The sequence below is a fragment of the Narcine bancroftii genome, chromosome 1 (genome assembly GCF_036971445.1).
Source record: "Narcine bancroftii isolate sNarBan1 chromosome 1, sNarBan1.hap1, whole genome shotgun sequence".
Classification (NCBI taxonomy): Eukaryota; Metazoa; Chordata; class Chondrichthyes; order Torpediniformes; family Narcinidae; genus Narcine; species Narcine bancroftii.
Genome location: NC_091469.1, coordinates 192,680,155 through 192,700,581, shown reverse-complemented (window position 1 = coordinate 192,700,581; position 20,427 = coordinate 192,680,155). Strand labels below are relative to the sequence as shown.

Sequence of the window (20,427 nt, the reverse complement as noted above, 5' to 3'; positions counted from 1 at the left end):
CCATGGACAGACGTGTTGGCATGGGAGTGGGATGTCGAATTCAATGTTGAAATTAGTGATTGGTTTGAGTTTTAAAGATTTATATTCTGAAAATCTACACTCAATATTGCTTGTTCTTGAACTCAGTGGGCAGGTATTTTACCAGTCCTAAGACCATGATTAAAATTGCCCTTATTCAGTTCTGGGGTTCAGTGCAACACCCCAGAAGGGTGTGTCACATCCCATCATAGTTGCTTAATGCAAAAGCTTTAATTTAATTTTAATTTAGACATATAGCATGGTAATAGGCTTTATTGCCCACAACCCCGCTCAAATACCCCAATTAACCTATAACCTCCATGCGTTTTGAAGGGTGGAAGGAAACTGGAGCACCCAGAGGAAAGCTACACAGACACAGGGAGAATGCATAAACTGCTTACTGACAGTGCCAGATTTCAGCACTGGTCGTTGATACTGTAACCATTACACTAACTGTTTCGCCCATTTGAAGCAGGAAGGTTTTCTTTTTGAACTCTTAAGTAGTTTGCAAACTGGCCACATTGAAAGAGTTTCAGGTAGCAATAAGCACAGCCACAGCAAGCATGTCTCCTGAGCCAAAGCAACTGAAGACACATCCAAAACACCAAAATTCAATGTTAAAGTTAGTTGAGAGTGAACTGTTTAGTCATTATTAAATGCAATAATCATTAGTTCAAATGTTTCACTTTTGTCAGCATCTTATCTTCTGGTGAAAATATTATAGATTCAGGTGATACTATCGAACTTCAGTCCAGATCCAAATCAAAACTTCCAATACCTAGTTGTGGTTAAATCCACCCTGCCTCTCATGATCCACATGACTTGATCTCTTTCTAAACTTCATTAATTATCCTTGTGGATGTAACCAGAACCTCAAAAAATCAGCCATCTTATTACTGCTTTAATTAATGGATTTTAACATTAAACCAACCTCAAGGACTGGGAATAGCCTCAGATTTATTACTACTTCCCTGATACTACTTTGCCAGAAGAATATGGGAAAATTCCACGCCGATCTGAGGAATTTCCTGGCTGCTGTGGTAGTGCGGATAACTTGACTGATAGAAAAGCTATGGGGGCTTCCCTGTCAGTGAGTGAGGGATATGAGCCAGATCCAGGATAAACAGTTATTTGGAACCAGAAAGGTTTTATATCAATGTTTATTTGAAAGAGGAATGCAATGGAGGAGTATATTTTTAATTGAATTTTGTTGCTATTATTGAGAATTCATGAGGTCAGAGTGGGGAGCGGTGATGCAGCTCTGCTCCAACTGTCCTATTGCTGGATCCTGATGCTGATGGCTTTAAACAGCCTGCAAAAGAAGCCAACAGAGTATTTTGATTAAGTACTGAAAGCATGGAGGTCTGTGCCCAAGATGGCGGTGCCTGTAAGGGGTTGCAGACTCTGCGGAAGCAGTGGACCAGGGGGACCATAAATGGGGAAAACACCCTCTGTTGAGAAGATGCATGGGAGACAACCCAACAGGGATGGTGACCACGACGGCAGACAAGTGAGGGCACAGTGGCTGAAAGACCCACACAAGCTGCAGGCGATTGGACACGCGGTCGAAAGGCTCACACAGTCTCTGGGCAGTTGGTGACTGGCTCATGGGAACCCAGAATGGGAACTGGGAAATGAGAGAACGCTGAGGCCAAGGACGACTCTCAAAGAGGCCTCGGGTGCTGAAAGCTTTCTGATCATATTTGGACCTAGAGCTTGGGCTGCCCGTGGTTTTAACTGGAGTCTGTGAGGGTGGAGGAGCACTGGAGACAAATCCTCGAGCACTCAGTGTCTCTAAAGGAATTCTCTTTCTCTTTCTATATGAGGGCCTGGGCAATGATCATGGCAACTTCATAAATCATAGTATAGAGTATAGGAGCTGGGAAGTGATGCTGCGGCTGTTTAAGGCATTGGTGAGGCCAGGTTTGGAGTATTGTGTTCAGTTTTGGTCTCTAAATTATAGAAAGGATATAGGTATGGTGGAGAGGGTACAGAGAAGATTTACAAGGATGTTGCCTGACTTACAGTATCTGGATTACAGGGAGAGATTAAGGAGACTGGCACTTTATTCATTGGAACGTAGACGTAGAGAGGGGACTTGATAGAGGTGTTTAAAATTATGAAAGGAATAGATAGACTAGACATAAACAGACTCTTTCCCCTGAGGGCAGGGGAGGTTGGATCAAGAGGGCACGAGTTAAGGGTAAGGGGGCAAAACTTTAGGAGAAATATTAGGGGATGCTTTTTCACTCAGTGCGTGGTGGCAGAATGGAATGATCTTCCAGGGTCCTTTCTGTCATTTAAGAGAAGGTTGGATGTGTACATGGAGGTGAGGGTTATGGGCAGAGAATGGGAAGGTTGAGCTTGTGGAGTGTTCAAGTGAACCAGTGCGGACTTGAAGGGCCGACATGGCCTGCTTCCGCACTGTAAACGGTTATATGGTTATTAACTTTTTTTTTGCCTTATGGTAGACAAAAGTTGAAGGATATCATGTACATTACATTTTTATGTGTTATTACATGACACAATCCAAGAGGCCCAATAAAACCTTCCTAAAAGAAGTCAGGTTGTGAATGATAAAGTAATTCACCACCTAACAGAGGAGTTCAGAAAGTTATTTGTCTAGCTAATTCAGATGTCATGAGGACTTCGATGCTGACAGAAAAGTGAACAGCAAATATTTGGCCGAGTATTTTGGGGAATTTGCTGCTAATAATGAATTTACTAGGGATACCAGACGTCTGGAGCATTTCATAAATATATTTATGCAGAATTCTGTCACAGCCGGTGGCAAATGACTGAACAAAGTGTGTTTGAACTAAAAAGTGTTGAAAATATCCACACTTGAATTATTTGTAGGGCTGTATTAGACTGCAGAGCCAGGGTTATGAATTGGCAGACAGTAGGGCTACAGTGCCACCAACAGGGGAACTTAATGTCATTGTACATAGATTCCACTGAAGTCATTGGAACGGAATTTGAGAAGTGAACAGGAAATGCATGTGTAACAGATGTTGAATTTACACCTGCAGTTTGCCAACCTGTGGTCTCAGCTGACTGTTCAATACAAATTTGAGGGAGTGTTCCAAAACGAAATGAGCTCAGCTGGCGATGTGTTTCGGTCTATCCCATTGAATATCCATGCAACTGAATGAAAACTTGCAGACCCTGGAAGCACTCAGCAGCTCATCCATTATCAGAACGGGTGGTCTTGGAGCTCAGTTTCCGCCTGGCCCATTGAATATTTCTAGCGGGATATCCATCTGAATCACTGACTCTATTTCCAAAGGGATCATATTTGTCAGTGAGGTAGAACATTCTACTGTCGCTGTGTTGCCTGTTAGATGTCACTGACCACCAGATGAATTTCTTGGCAGCTACCCTTTGGATGAACAATTGAGGCACCTTTTGCCTGTTTCACCTATGAATAATTCCACGAAGCTATTAGTGAGAAAGTGTAAGTCCTCCCGAGTCCTAGCCATGGTTGATTTCACCACTAAAATGTACAATCAGCTCAATGTTTTAATTGGGGGTTGGAGGACCATGGCAGTGTGCAAATACTTATTTTACCCACAATTATGAGTAATTAACTGGCTATGTGAAGCTTAATGATGACCCAAAGAAGTGGACACTCACATCTCTTGGAAGCACCAAATGCTAACTACTGAAGTTGTGAAATAGAATAGAAGGTCTTAAATCCCCAGTCGTGAGGCAGTATCTGGTGAGGGAGAAATGGTGATAACGTTTATTGTCAATGACCTTTCATCACAACAATTTCCTCTTCGTGAGGCCCCTCTGCTGTTGGTCCATCCTCAGATGGAGTTTCACTCTGCTTCCTCATTCCTCTTCATGCTTTTAGAAACTTCTTCAAAGTCAGATTTTCATCACTTCTCCACTCCCTCTTTCCCTAGCTGACATTTATATTTCCTCAAACATTATTCTGCTTCATTGAAAACATGTTGGCGCATCAGTTGGGGTGATATCTAATATTCTGGAACTTTCACCAATTTATCAAAGTCTCCAGAGTGCCTTATTACTGACTTTTTATGATATTTCAGACTAAATATGACTTTTTCATTCATTCTGTTCACCTAATGAATCCCATTCATCGTTAATAACACCTGGTTACAAAAACTAAATTTTATTATTTGTTAGTTTTCTGTTTGGAAATTAGTAACTGATGCTTCTCACCCATTTCTCTTTCCCTTCTCTAGTCCCTCCTGTCATTCACGTAGAAGGTGAGGGGCTTGGAGAGGAGCTTGCATTGATTGTAAATGAAACAGCTCAACTGCATTGTGAGGCAAACGGGAATCCAGATCCATTGATCTCCTGGCTCAGAGATAATGTGCGTATTACTCCAGATCACAGACACAAGCTTCTGGATGGTGGAAAGATTCTCCAGGTGAGAACACTGGAGATCAGTTAAATAATTGCACTGAGGAAAACAAGGCCTTGAGAAAGATTTCTGAGAGGAGTTTTATCAAGCTCTTGATCTAGAACCATGGGCACATAACATGTGAGGTAATGCATACTGGCAGGAGATATTAATGGGAGGGATTTAAGATGCATTGGGATGTAAGATCATATTTACTTGAAAATTGTAACACAGGTAGAGAGGGCTGTAAGCTTAATTTTAATGAATTTTTTTTCATGGTAACAAGCCCTTTCGGCCCATAACCCTGGGCTACCAAAATACACCAATGAACCAACAAACCCCGAAATTTTTTGAAGGGCAGGAGGAAGCTGGAGTACCTGGAGAAAACCCATGCAGACACAGAGAGAATGTACAAAGTCCTTACAGACGGTGCCAGATTTGAACCTAGGTTGCTGGTGCTCTAATAACCACTGCACTAATCACACCGCCCAATTTAGCATGCTTGCCTCCATAGGTAGGGGTGTTTATTTTAAGAGTTGGGACATCAGCTGTGCAAGACAGGGCATACCTAGAATATTTTGTGCCCTCTGGTCACCAAAACATAGGAAGGATGTAGTAGATCTGGAAAGAGTGTAGATGCAATTCAGGAGAATGGTGCCTTGAATGAAAGGCTTTCGCTTCAAGGAGATAGTGGATGGGTTGGAAGTTTATGGGGTGATGATGGGCTTAGATAGGTTCGATGGTCACTGACCTTTTCCAAGGAAAGAGGTGTAAAGTGAGAAGCAAAATATTTAAAGAGATTCTGAGGGGAAGCTATTTTTACACAGAGGGGCTGGGTTTCTGGAACAAGGTGCAGAGGAGGTGATAGGGATGGGTGCAATCACAATGTTTAAAATCCATTTGGATAGGAGACAAATTTAGGAAAGCAGGATTAGTGTAGCTATGCTGCTAGGGATGCCTGGATGAATTTAACCTGATTCCAAGCTGCACAACACCACGACTCTAGGGTTAGCTGTTCACCATGTGGAACCCAGCTAAGAGGACGTTTCTATACTCAAAGGTGTAAATCCTTGAGACTCTCTACCCTTGAGGCCTGCACCTCCTCTGTCATTGGTTTTTGAACACTTAACCACATCATGAGGATTTAGCAGGAATTTGTGGTGCAAGATTTGCTGAGGTCAATAATGGAAGGAATGTACAGGCTATACCTGTTTTAAATGTTATTCTAGTGAATATCTGCTGGTATCAAATATAGTGAGTGATTTCCTGGTTCAGGAGGAACCTCTGTTCCATTTTCTACTGTGAATTGTTCTCTGATTGGGGGCTGATTGCACCTTGCTTTTTATGCTTCTGTAGATTCACTCCGTGCAGCTATCTGACGCAGGTGGCCACCTCTGTGTTGCTGAAAACTCAGCGGGAACGTCAGAGAGGCTTTTCAGGCTCCAGGTTCAAGGTAACAATCTCTGCTTTTAGTGAACCTGCCCAAGGGCTTTCACAATGTTTGAGACTTCAATGCTGATGGAGGAAGGGTCATGGGACTTAACATTATCCTGGGCTTCAACAGAAAACAACCCCAAATGTTCTGTCCTGGAATAACCTGGGCATGGGGCCAAATGTAGAGAAGTTTAGGGAGTGAAAAGCAGTAAATAACTCAGGAGGCTGAGACTGAGTCACTGATTTACAGGCTTTTATTCACATTGGACAAGGAGCTCATCCTGTGCCGTGACTCAGGATTTCTGGGGAAGGGTCAAGGTGCTGGAGGCTTTATACAAGGTCAAAAGAGGGAGGGGCCGCAGGTACAGTCGGGGCAGAGCCAGGTAATCAGGAATACAGGGAGTGTATTTAGCAGGTTAATATTTCATCAAATACATCAATTTGGGGAGATACAAGAGAATAGCAGTGCTGTAATCTGGAGTAAAAAAAACAAATTGCTGGAGGGGGTCGTGCTTGGTTCTGGTCTCCTTACTTGAGAAAGGATATACTTGCTTTTAGATAATGTGAAGGAAGTACACCAGGTTAATTTTAGAAATGATGGGGTTACTTCTTCAGAGAGATTGAATAGCCTAGAACTATACTCATTGAAGTTTAGAAAAATGCAGGTGGAGTGGGGAATCTTGAGACAAAGTTATAAAATAAAACAGGAAAGTATTTCCAATGGCAGGTGAGATGAGAATTTGGTGTCATAGCCTCAAGATTCAAGGGTGTTAATTTTGGACAGAGGTAAGGAGGAACTGCTTCTCCAAGAGAGTGATGAATTGCTAGTATTCTCTGCCACAGGAAACAGTAGAGGGTGCCTCATTGAATGTACATAAGACACAGATAGATTTCTGAACAATAGAGGAAACTAAGGATTATGAGCAACGGGATAAATGGAGGTGTCCATGGCAAGATCAGATCTGGTTGAATGGCAGGACAGGCTCGGTGGGCCAGATGGTTGACTCTGGCTCCAATTTCCTATGTTCTTGTGTCCTAACTCAATGAGTCCTGAAATGTCGCTGCCCCTTTCCCTCCACAGATGTTGCCTGACCCACGGATTTCCTTCAAGATCATTTTTTTTTTAACTTCAGGTTGGGGAATTGGGTTTTTCTGTTTCAATGTACAGAGTATTTGTGATAATCTTTTCATTTGACTGGTGATATTTTTCACCTTTACTTTTCATTATCTTTACTTTCCAGAATCTTTATTTTCTTCCTGATTGACTCAGTCTCATCACTACCCTGCCGGTGATGAACTTCCTGAATCTTCACTATATCAAGATCAAGATTTAATTCACCACCTCTTTCCAAAAAAAAATTTTTTTTTAGTGTCCCATCTACTCTCAATCTGTGAACAAAAATGCCAGAATCACAGTATTAATAAAGGCAAATAAATGTAATACATATTTGCTGTGAATTAAGTTTTATATTTTTTGAAAAAAATTCTGCCTCAAAAATGAAGGAAAGAAATTTTAATTGTGTAAATCCCTTGGAATGTATAGCCTGGAGTAGATAATGGAAATGAATCGAGGGTAGTCAGTCTGGCTTTACATCTTGTTTTGTTCCGCAGTGCCTCCAATGGTACTTGGCCCGAATCCAGAGAATATTAATGTTGTGGTGAACAATCCCGTTTGGTTAACATGTGAATCCCAAGCAGTTCCTGCAGCTGACATCACATGGTACAAAAATGGACACCTGCTGCAGTTCACTACTGACATCCTCATTCTCCCAGGTGAGACATTGGCAAGAGGAGTGTGTGTGTATGTAACGGAACAGCCTTTGACTTTGGTTTCATTTTGCAGAGCCTCCGCTCCTCACGGGAGAGCACAGATAAGGCACATTCTCCAATATGGCCATCCATCCCTGTAATGCTTGGTCATGTCAGATTATCCATTTGTGCCAGTTATACATTTTATTTGAGTTTTTAAAAATGCCTGCAGGTGCTGGGGTCGAATGCAATACACAAATATGCTGGAGAAAGTCAGCACGTCATCCAGCACCAATAGGAAGAAAAGGGTAATGTGATGGAACGATGTATTACAGTCATTGTACTGGTTGGCCTGCCCTGATACTTTAATTGCTCCCCCTTCAGGATCCCTAATAAAGGCGATATTGCCCAATCCCCTCCCTCAGTACTGCCTTGAAATATGACCAACAGCATGTAAGATATGACTGTAAGTTTATAGAGATTAAAGCTTATCAATCTTGACCGGTTCTGTCAAATCTAATTGATAGTGCTACAGGTCACCAATATTTCAGGCCTGGGCTTTTTTCACTTGTACCGAACAAAGGGCTCAGGATCAAAATACTGGTTACTCTTTACTTCGTATTGGTGCTGCATGACCTGCTGACCTTCTCCAGCATGTTTGTGTATTGCACATTTTATTTGAACTTCTTTTGTAATATTTATGGAGGTTCCCTTCATTGAGTTATTTTATATGATGTTGAATTTGCAGTGTTGAGTTATTCTTGAGGAATTGAGGCATGGTTGGTGTAGTTGTTAGCACAATGCCTTTATAGCACCAGCGATCAGGACCGGGGTTCAAATCCCGCGATGTCTAGGAGTTTTTACGTTCTACTCAAGGGGTCCAGTTTCCTCCCACTGTTCGAAATGTACCAGGGATGTAGATTAATTGGATGTAAATTGGGCGGCACGGACTTATGGGCTGAAATGGCCTGTTACCGTGCTATATGTCTAAATTTTTTTTTAATTAAAATTTTAAATTAAAAAAATATTCTTACATCAATGCATCAATTCAGCAGTTTGTTAGTTTGGAGTTCAGAGTGTGGACATAATTCAAATGATAAATTATTCTTTTTTTTAAACTTGAATTTGACTGAAACCTAGATTCAGGCAATGAAGTCTGGATCTCCTTCAAAGGGTGACTACAGGGTGAACTGGAACACAGAGACTCAAGATTTATTTTCCACTTTTGGACAGAGGGGCTGTGTTCAATCTGATTCCTGTCAGTGTGCATTAGAGAGGATCCTGCTCCCAATTGACCTATGGTGGACTTCACTGGAAGATGTATGGCCATAATGAGTTTGGTTATATTGCTTCCACTGAAATCTTGCATGTTTTTACTGCTCAACTCACCTGTAAAGAATTGGCTAGCAGAGATTACCCATGGAACTATATCCAACATATATCCAGCCATCGTGCCTCAGCAAGATATTTTTCTCTGACTAATCATGTTTTGAAATGACAAGCCAATCCTACTTACCTGAACACAGTTTTTGAAACCAAACAGGTTGTCAGAATGCATTCTCTTCAATACGGAGACCTGGAATTCATGTGGATTATTGAAAACCTAAGAGGAAACACCTAAAGATTGAACCTCAATCACAAAGGGCTCTTGATTAACCCAAGAAGATATAGCTCAATTCCTACACCGTAACAGAACAGATGATGTCATGCTCTTTTTGATTGTTGCTTTGGATAATTGTTGATCTTTTATTTTCAATTCCAGGAGGCCATGTCTTTCAGATTCCCAGAGCAAAGGCCGAACATGGTGGCAGGTATACCTGTGTTGTTGCCAATGCAGCTGGCAGTGATGAGAAGCACATTCACCTCCATGTAAACAGTAGGTTTCAACATCAGTTCATGCCCATCAGTATGGAATGGGGTGGGGGTAAGAGGATAGATTCTTCATACAGCAACCAGCCACTGTAATAATAACACAAACTGCATCTAAGATCTACACTAAAAACTCTAACTTTGGGACACTACAGTTAGATCCATAGATCAAGCCATCATCAGTATATCTTGCATGATAGCCTTAAGTTTACAGATAATCTTGTGGATAAAAAGGGAGAAGGATAGATCTTGGAGAGCACATTTACATTAGCAGAAGACATTCTTTTAATTTTTAGTCAATGCCTTTTGTATTTTCCTTTCAAAGCACCACCCACCATCAAACAAAATGGCGATGGTGCCTCGGAAACCATTACAATCCGTGTTGGAGAGATGGTCACTCTTAGATGCGAGACAGAAGCTGTTCCAGTCCCTACTGTTGAATGGTATAAGGATGACCATGAGTTGCCCTTGGGAAATAATGCCCGTATCCTCTCTGAGGGGCAGATACTCCAAATTGAGGACGTTCAGGTGATATCTGCGTTTGGCATTTCAAACGATAACATCTATTTAACTGGTTTTCATGTTGGTGGGTGTATGATAGTCAGCATTAACTCAGTGGTTGGAAGGGCCTGTTTAGTGACCTTATCATCCACATACTTTATATGATCATGTATGGAGATGGCAGGTAGTGTCATCTAGCTTTTGAAGTCTGGATGAACATTACAATGACCAGATGTAGGGTAGCACAGTTGGTGTAGCAGTTCGTGCAATACCTTTACAGCACCAGCAATCAGGACCGGATTGGGTTCGAATCCTACATTGTCTGTAAGGAGTTTGTATGTTCTCCCTGTGTCAGCATGGGTTTTCTCCAGGGGCTCTGTTTCCTCCCATCCTTCAAAAAAGTACCAGGGGTGTAGGTTAATGGGGTGGCACAGACTCGTAGTCCGAAATGGCCTATTACTGCACTGTATGTCTAAATTAGCATATACAAATTCTGATTGCAGAGATAACGTGAGTATTTCTTTGTCCATTTTCTTTTTTGATTTCCAGTTGATCTTCCTTGTTCACAGTATTGCAACTCAACTTCCAGGAACTGCAGTATCTACTTCCAAAACACAGACTTTTTTCCATCCTCAACCACCTTTGAACTATTTTAAAGTAAAGCCCTGTGCTGAATATTTGGAAAAGTTCTTCTATTTTCTCCTCTTAAACTCCAGGAGAGGATACAGGAATTTGAATTTGTATGTGTGAATTCTTAGACAACACCTGGATGAAGAAAAGGTTCTTTACTTTAAAGTTGATGCAAACAGCACTATGAGGCAAGCCATGAGGCTGCAAATCTCCATTTCAGCTCTGCATACTGTGTATCAGCTGCTGGCAGCCAAGTCCAATCAAACTGTAAGGCATTGCTAGGTGCCTTGCAACCACGATTACTATCATTACATCTCCCTTTCTTAAAACAAAAGTAGCTTACTTTTAACTAACATGTTTTCTTTGTATAACTCTGCAATTTTAACTTTAACATCAGGGACTTACATTTTCATTATTATCAACATTGTTATCATTTTTTAAACTTGTTTTGTGTGTTCACATTTACATTCACTAAAACTTGAAGAGCAAATAAGATAGCACTACTTCATTCTATACAGGAGTCTTTAAATTTGCTCTATGAGTCTCTTAGGAGGAATCATGTATCTTGACGATATCCTAATTGATTGTCCTTGAATCTGTATTGTGCCTCAGACGATGTCTTCTCAGATGTGCATTCAGGTTGTTCAACAGTATCCGTCTTTCCATTTAATGTGGCTGGTCCCATTTGAAGGTCTTGACGATTTCAACACAGAACAACACCTTCATCTGTCTGAGTGGTGTATGATCTTGGTTGGACTTCACTAAGGACAGTTCCCTTCTGACTCCATAAGTTTGTTTTGTCTCTGATTTTATGAGCTCCATTTTTGCATCTGATATGGGCAGTGCTCTTGTGATCATGTCCACGAAGGCATTCACATCTTCATCCATGTTGGGGTTTGCTGGCTTTCTCATGTCAACAGCTCCAGACAACATGTTTGCTGTGTACATTAGCTTATCCAGAGTGTACGCCACATTCAGTGTATAACGTTGCAGCCTAATCATCATTCTTTGTATTCTCAGTGGACATTCATTTGGAACAATGCAATCAAGGGCTTATGGTCAGTCTCTACACCGATTGCTTGTCCTGACACAAACTGATGAAATCTTTCACAGGTGCATGTGATGCTGAGCAGCTCCTTTTCAATTTGAGCGTATCGCGTCTCCGTGTCTGTCATTGAGTGTGATGCATACGCATTGGGTTGCCAGTCATCATATTTTTGCAGAAGAACTGCACCGAGCCCACTGTGATGTGTCTGATGATATCTTGATGGGTCTCGCTGGGTCGTAAAACCTCAGAACTGGTTCCTCTGTGAGCAGTTTCTTTAGTTCCCTCCATGACTTTTCATGCTCATGATCCCACTCCCATTCACTGTTATTTTCTGTTAGTCTTCTCCATGGAGCCATCTTTTCTGAGAGGTTGCATATGAATGTACCCACATAGTTGACCATTCCATTAAACCTCTTCTCTGATCAGTTGCTGATTTTAGATTTTACCTTTTAAAATATTTCCTTTTAATTTCCTTCATCCTACTTCTGACGCCACGTTTCTTGTATTCGTATGTGTGAGTTCTTAGACGATACATGGATGAAGGAAAAGGTTCTTTACTTTAAAGTTCTTGTAAACAACACCATGAAGCATGCCACGAGGCTACGATCCTCTATTACAGATCTTGCATACTGTGTCTCCTGCTCTGTGCCCCCTGCTGGCAGTCAAGTCTAATCAAGTAGTTACTATAATCAAGGCCTTGCTAGTGGCCAGGCAAACATGATCACTATCATTACAAGCTTGTCACTGATGCTTCTTTTTTTTTTAATTTAAAAGCCCCTAAAACCCATTCAGCCTAGTGACACCCAATTAATCTTCTGATCCCATAAGTTTCTCCCCAGTCATGGGGAGAACATACAAACTCCTTACAGACAGCACTAGATTAGAACCCGGGTCATTGGCACTGTAATAGCATTGTGCTAACTGCTATGCTCTACATGCCGCCCAGCTGTTGACCTTCAACATCTCACTCTTTCTTGGAAAGAACACTAAAAACAAAGTGCTGACTGACTTGTTAATTTATATGTCTCAGATGAATTTGGGTATTTCATGTCTGAATTCTTTTAATAGTTTTGTGATTGAATTTTCCTCTCACTCCTTAAAAGCTCTACATACTAACAGATCTCTCTGCTAACTTTATTTTTGTTTTCAGGTTACGGATTCTGGTCAATATACATGTAAAGTTACCAACTTGGCAGGTCATATGAAAAAGACCTTCAGACTGAAAGTGCACTGTAAGTCAAGTGTCTAACAATTGTTTGCTCAGCGTATTGTACTTGAATACTTTTCATCAGGTTTTTGGGAGGCTCTTCTTTTCCTCAAGTGATTGAACACTGAGAATAGGGCCGATAGCAAGGTAGATTTTGCATGTAAGAGAATGAGACAATGGAACTAATTTGTTTTCTGCTGCTTCTTCCTTCCAGTTAGAATGTTGGTGCCTCTACATCCTGGGTGAAATTTTAACATACTCCATTCAGCTAGAGTGGATGGAGTGTGATCTGTTAAAATGGAGCAGCTTCAGTTCTCGTCCTTAAACTTGGCAAGCACAACTTCACTACATTTGAACATGGATGAGACTTAGTAACATTGAAAATCAAATCTGAAGGAGCCATTTGATGATCCTTTAAGTTTGCTCTGCCATTCAACATGGTTGTGACTGATCTTCTATCTCAATACCACCTTCTTTTTCTCTCCTTGTCACCTCTGTCTCAAGACACTTCCTGAACGTGTTGGCAACCTCATGTCAAAGTACACATCAGGACATCATGATGTCCTGGTTGCATTTTAGCCTGAACTGAGATGGGAACCGTTGTGGTTTTGTAGCTGGGCTGATACAGGTCACATCTTGTTGAAAGGATGAAGACACTTTCCAGCATGTTTCCAGGAAAAGTTTCATTCTTAGGCCATTTACTGTAGAGGTATTCTTCTAGTTCCCACAGGCAGCGTAAAGCCTCTCCAGTCCTGGCACTCATAGAGGTATGTAGCATGGTCCAGGTTTTCCAGGCCAAACAAAATGCCCCACCAAGCTAGTCCCATTGTCCGTGCTTTTCCATAGCCCTCAAACCTTTTCCTATGTCTTTCAAATGTCATAATTGTACCCCACCTTTACACTTCCTCTGGCAGTGCACTTTATATATGCATCACTCTCAGGTCCCTTTTAAATAATTGCTTCCACATCTTAAATCTATGTCCTGGGGTTGACTCTTATCCTGGGGAAATGACTAGGACTATTCACCTTGGCTATGCCCCTCATGATTCAGCCCCCTGGACTCCAGGGAAAAAGTCCTAGCCTCTCCCAGTAATGTCCTCGAGAGTCTTATTTGCACCCTTTTCAGTTTAATGACATCCTTCCAAAAGCACACGTTATTGCAAATGTGGCATTACTGGTATCTTACAGCTGTCACACAACGTCCTGTTCTCAATGTCATGTTCCCCTTTTCTTCCACGCACCCCTTAGCTTGAATCTAGACACTGAACTTAAGCCATTCTCATCCTATCCTCATCTGCAATCCTTTACGTGCAATCCTTCTGTTCCTTCTTCTGTGTCCAATAGAATGAACATCAATCATCCATTAAAGTATAAGTTTACTCAAGACCTGCCATCACTTCTCAAGCATCTGTCCTGCCCTCACCCATTGAAATCAGCCATGAGTTATAATCACTGACCCACTTATCGTGCTCCAACGTTTCTTGGCATTTAACATCACACATCATTCATTTATTTGGAATGTGGAGTGGCCACTTCTCTTAGAAACCATGGCAGATGGCTCCCTAAAGGTGCAGTAATATATCTGGGGATGACCAGCCACTTCTCTCACACCCCATTGGTCTCTCTCTCTCTCCATTAGATTTTGGCTAATGTTGCTGACAGGTGATACAATAGAAACAGTAAAACCACCTGTAGGGTATTTAACCTTTGCCTCACAATTGACTATCATTCAAGTCAAACATTTTCTTATAAATATTTTTTTATTGAAATACTTTTATAGAAATATTTAAAGCTTTCAATTGCAAGCAATCAAGTTTTATCTACTTTTATTTTTGAAAAGTGAGCAAAGCAAAGACTTAAAGAGTAACACGTTGCCACGGTTGAGATCAAGCAGGGAAAATTGAAAGAAGCATCAAATTGTTGATCTGCGATTTTCCTGAAACTATTCAAGATGTTGCTCTTTCGTCCATGATTCTTTTCTTTTCCCTGTAATGTTTGAAACCTGTTCCTTTTTTCAGCCCCGCCAGCATTTGAAGAGCCCCTGCAGGAAGTGGTCATTCAGACTGCTGGCAGTGCCCTGGTTTTATCATGCCACGCCACAGGAATTCCACCCCCCACCACCACCTGGCTAAAAGATGGTGAATCAATAGGTAGGACTGAGCAAAATAATAGTTTGAAAGAAAGACAAGTGTATAATTGAATTGTTTATTACTAATTTACAGTGGAAAAACATTGTGTTGTGCTACCTAGGGAAGTTAGCCCCAGTAGGCAGTGCAATAATAAAACATAAGTCTGGTATATATTAAATGAGTTCAAAAAGTGCAGAGTATAATGTTCCTAGGACCAAGTGTAAGATGTAAAGAAAGGTCAGTTAAATGTTGCAGGGGCATCATCTTTTACCAACAAGAAGTTCAAGAGTCTGATAACAGCAGGAAGAAACTGTCCTTAAATTCTGGCTCATGTGTCTTCTGGGTGATGGAAGGGGAGAGAAAAGAGTGGGTCGTTGTCAGCTTTCCAGAGGCAGCAGGAGATGTAGATGGAGTCAATGGAGGGGAGGCTGGTTTGAGTGATTCACAACTGTTTGCAGATTCAATGGGTCAATAATATTCTTTCACTAATAATCTTTCGGGAAAACTCTCTATAGCCCAATGAAATGATTTTTAACATTTGATGAAGTTTGAAAAGTGAGATAAAAAAATATCAGAAAGTTCTACTTTTATTTTTTTTTCCCCCTTTAAATATTGCTCGAGTTAAAATCTGAGTGAAAAATCTTTATTTTGGAACATGCAATGGGGTCTGCTCAGTTAACCTGAGAAGGCCCGTCATCATAGAGCTGAACAGCATGGAAGAAATGCCACTTCTTTTTTTGTGCGTCAACACACCAGCATATCGTCCCTGTGAGTGGTGTGCTTTTCCCAGAATGCTCACTTCCCCTCTGCCTCTTCTGCCACAAAGGAATATCCTGCTGTATGGATGGATTCAGAAGAGTCAAAAGGCCTTGTACATCAGTGAAATGATTGAGTGTTGGGGTGGGGAGGGAAGAGTAGGGTGAGGATCCGTAAAGGATGCATGTAAAACCTCCTACATTTACTGAAAAACCAGCCATTTCTTTGATTTGTTCTGGGTTTGGCCCAGGTACCAGAATTTGTTTTTCAACCCAAGAGCTTGAAGTCAAATATGTTATGGGACCCAGTGCAGAACAATGTGAAATTTAAGGTTAAAATGTTTGATTCAAAAATACTCTTGAAGAAGGAAATCAAATCCTTAAAATGAAGGGAGATTGTTCTGTTTGATGAAAGAGGAGGAAGAAACAACTTTGAGGCTCCCACAATGGGCCTAGCATGACATTGTGGGCTGAGTGGTCTTATGCTTCATGGTTCTGTTCTAGCCATGCTCCTTTATTCCTGTCCCTATTGAGTCTGGTGTGCTTCCAGTTCCTTTCCCTTACAATAATATCACTGTTTTAACAGAGAAGAGTAACGGGCTGGACTGGTATGTTCTGCCCAGTGGCAGTGAACTGCAGACCATCCAGGTGCAGCCTTCCCATGGAGGAAATTATACCTGCTTGGCAAGGAACTCCGAGGGAGAAGTAAGCAGGCAGTATGCATTGATAGTTCAAGGTAAGGTAATGATTTACAGCAAAGAGATAGGTCTCAGATTAATCACTAAACTTGGCTATGGGGGTAATGGATGACCTTCATTCTTAGAGACGCAAGAGAAGGCAGATGATGATGCGGCAAAGACAAACTGCTAGAAGAACTCAGTGGGCCAGACATTTATAGGACACCTTTCATAACCTCAGGGTGCCCGAGCTGCTTTACTGCCTATTTCTTTTTTCTTCTTTGGCTTGGCTTCGTGGACGAAGATTTATGGAGGGGTAATGTCCACGTCAGAAATATCTGAAAAATAGCAATAAGTGTGCACGCAACAAGCTCTCACAAGTAGCCATATGATAAAGGGTAGATATTCTATTACACACTGATAATTATTGTGTCATGAATCACTCTGATATAAGGTTCTGCACTGTGGGATGTTCTAAGTTTTTAGAAGAGCTGTTAAGTTAGATAAAACTACCGTGTATCTATTAAAACAAAAACAGAAAATGATAGAAATATTAATTTGTCACCTGTGTAAAGAAAAATAAAGTTACTATTTCAGGCCAAGGAACCTTAAGTAGAACTGAGAAAGTGAAGGAACGAATTGGTTGCAGAGAGCCTGTGAGAAGGATGGTGGGCCAAGGGAATATCTCGGAAGCTGAAGGGTTGTCAAGGTTATCCTAACCTTTGGCTGCTATTTGCTTCACTGATTGAGGGTCATTAGAGAAAAAGGAAATCCTAATAAAGGGTTGTGTTAAAGCTGTGAAATATAGGTCAGCTAACATTTAAACCAACAGCTTGTACAACAGCTATTACACCATTAGTGACCCAGGTTCAAATCCAGCACTGTCTGTATGTACCTTCTCCCCATGTCTTTATTGGTTCCCCTCCCCCACCAGATGCTCAGGTTTCCTCCCACCCTGCAACGAAAAAACATTCAGGGGTTGTAGATTAATTGTGGTATTTAGGTGGCACAGGCCTGTGGGCCCGAAAGGCCTGTTACCTATGTCTAATTTTTTTTTAATTAAAATTTTTAAAAAGGAGAATGCTGGAAATGATGAACACAGTGCCTATAGAGAGACAACGACAGATGGATAACCTTTCAGAATATCTGGTTATTTTTGATACAGAGAGAAAAAGGGAATGGCATGAAATAATAGAGCTCTGAAGGCTGTGAAATGCCCAGATGAGATACTGTTTCTTTGAGCTTATTTTGGGCCTTGTGTGAAGAGTGGAGGGGACTATAGAGAGAAAGATCAGAGTGGAGCTGAGATGGAGAATTCAAGTGACAGGTCATGAAGGCCAGGGTTGAACTTGTTGACTGAATGCAGTGGCTTCATAAAACATTCACCCAACTTAGATGACCCCATATTTTGACTACTGACTGGATGCCTTTGAACAGAAGAAGTCCAAGTAAATCGCTGCTTCACTTGAAAGGAGTTTGTGGCTCCCTGGGTGGTGGGAAGGGACGTGGTAAAAGAGCGGGTGTTGCATTTCATGGGATCTTTATCCTTTGGCTTGGGACTTAAGGATGCTGGTCAATAAATTAGATCTGGCCCTTCAAAGGTTGAAGTTAAGGAATGTGTCTGTATGCAGAGGGTGGTGGAAACTTTGAACACTTTTAGAAATATTGGTTGATGCCAAATTAATCAATAGGTTTAAATCTAAGATCAATAAATTTTTGTTAACTAAAATAATTTGAGGTATGGTGCAAACCCAGGATACATGGAGCCTGGCCAAAGATGTTGCAGCAGTCTCATTGAAAGAGGGAATGTGTTTTGTAGCCCTACTTCTATATTACTGTTTCCTTCAGCTCACTGAACCACCCAGTCTTCCTTTAGTCTGTTGTCCATTATCTCCTCACTCTATTCCCCTTCTAAATTTCTCTGGAATCTTAACATCAGTCAATTTTCTGATTATGAAATGTTTGTTTATTTTCTCATGACCAGTGTCACCAAGTATTCTCAGCTCAGAAGTGCCCAGTGAGTATGATACTGTGGTGAATGAAGATGTGAATTTGGAATGTGTGGCTTCAGGGACACCAAAACCCACTCTAAAATGGTTAAAAGATGATCAGCCATTGGAAACGCTGGGGAAAATGCACATTAAGTGAGTATGTCTTTTATTATTACATCTCTAATGCTAAACAGGCATTCTCAGGATGCAATTAGATATTGCATTGATTTGATTTGCTTGGTTATAGTGTAGTGGCACACTCCTGTGGCAATTGGGCTGGCACTCCGGGTGGCAAGCGCAACCAGGGGCCAGCAGACTGCACAGCAGTACTGGCCCCAGCAAGCGAATGGGTGGTCAGGAGGCTGAGGCAGTGTAGGGGCCAGCATCCCCAACCTGATGCTGGCCCCGCTGCATAGCCAACAGAGAGGGACAAGCGCACGGGGAAGATGGCATTGTCATGTAAGAATGTACCCGCACTCAGGAGATCCACTATTGTTAAGCGAGCAGTGATGTTAGCAAGCAGGCAAACGGCAGGAACACAAATGGAATAAAAGTTGGGCTTTCAGCCCCAGTAAACCCGACTACACTCGTGTGTGTGTCTTTACTTCAAGTAGTGCATGGCTACAATACCAACCTTAAATTTTTGTTTCAAGTTCTGGTTATATTGTCTCATGTGAGTAAATTTATTTTTTGAGCAGTCCAGCTTGTCAATCCATTCATAGTACAGCAGGAAAACGCAGTGCAGAGTTAGTCGAGTCAAATCTCATTTATTGTCATCTGACTGCACAAATACAACCCGACAAACAGCGTTCTCCGGTGCAAAACACGCAGACACACAACCGGACATTACACACATACAGACAAACAACACATATGCAGGACAAGTATTCATATAAATACAAACAAATAAATAAATGAATATTGTTTCATACCTATGAGAGTCTGGATAATTAGTGTGAGTAGATCCTTTGGTTGTTCAGCATTCTCACTGCCCATGGGAAGAAGTTACATAATTGCAAGGGGAGGTCAGTTAGTGCAGAGTAAAGGCAACATTAATTTACTAGTGTGAGGTTCAGTCAGGAATCTGATAAAGATGAGAAAAATTTTGAAAATATTGTTTTGCTTGACATATATCCACAATCTAAGATAGAGACGGATATAAATATATACATTAAAAGCAGGAACAGGCTGTCAAACATTAAGCAAATGCACAAAATTCAGAATAACTCAGCAGGTCCCACAGCGTCAATAAAAAGCAAAGATCTATAACAAACATTTCAGGCCTGGGACATTTGTCAAAGTATGAGGAAAGAGCAGGCAGGCACTGGAATAAAAAGGTGGGGGGGAAGAGGGAAGAAGGAATAGGGGAGAAAGGAAGAAGGGGTAGGCGGGAGGAGCGCAAGGGAGAAGAGCACAGGCCAACAGGTGAACGTGAATAGGAGGGCAGGATAGAAAAGCAGAGAATTGATTAGAGGAGGAAGCTATCTCTGTAAATGAAGAGCTGGAAGAAAGGAGATGGAGTGATAGGGAAAGAGAGAGAGACAAGGGGTGGGGAGCTGAAGGAAAGGGGACATAGGAATGGGGAATGAGAGAGAAGATTGGGGAAGAGCCTCATGGAAATTGGAGAACTCGATGTTAATGCTGTCTGGTTAGAAGGTGCCTAAATGCATTATGAGGTGTCGTTCCTCAATTTGTGGGCGGTCTCAAAATGTTGGCATGGGAATGGGGCTGGGAATTGAAGTGGTTGGCCACTGGGAGATCTCGCTATTACCATGGACAGAACAAAGGTGACCAGCCAAATTACCTCCCAGCCTGTGTCCAGTTTCTCTGATGTAGAGAAGACCACAAGGGGAACATTGGATGCAGTAAATGGCCCCTGCAAATTCTCCAGTAAAGTGTGTTGTTTCACCTAGAAGGACTGTTCCATAAGGCACTCTGGTTTAGTCTATGAGGCAGAGAGTAATCCCAGAAAGTGCTCAGTAATTCTTGGACTGGAACACCTGGCCAGCAAAGATTCATACATCAGAATACACTTTGTCGACTA

At 41.6% G+C, this 20,427-nt stretch overlaps 1 protein-coding gene across 1 annotated transcript in view; it reads left to right on the top strand.

Annotated features, from left to right (window-relative positions):
• Nucleotides 1–20,427, top strand: part of LOC138753503 (hemicentin-1-like) — a 349,996-nt gene that overhangs the window by 206,879 nt on the left and 122,690 nt on the right. The window contains exons 56-64 of the mRNA XM_069916635.1: nt 4,233–4,420; nt 5,750–5,846; nt 7,439–7,600; nt 9,339–9,452; nt 9,771–9,973; nt 12,775–12,856; nt 14,850–14,981; nt 16,302–16,451; nt 18,377–18,536. Coding sequence (XP_069772736.1) covers nt 4,233–4,420; nt 5,750–5,846; nt 7,439–7,600; nt 9,339–9,452; nt 9,771–9,973; nt 12,775–12,856; nt 14,850–14,981; nt 16,302–16,451; nt 18,377–18,536 — 1,288 coding nt within the window. The remainder of the gene's footprint in view (nt 1–4,232; nt 4,421–5,749; nt 5,847–7,438; nt 7,601–9,338; nt 9,453–9,770; nt 9,974–12,774; nt 12,857–14,849; nt 14,982–16,301; nt 16,452–18,376; nt 18,537–20,427) is intronic.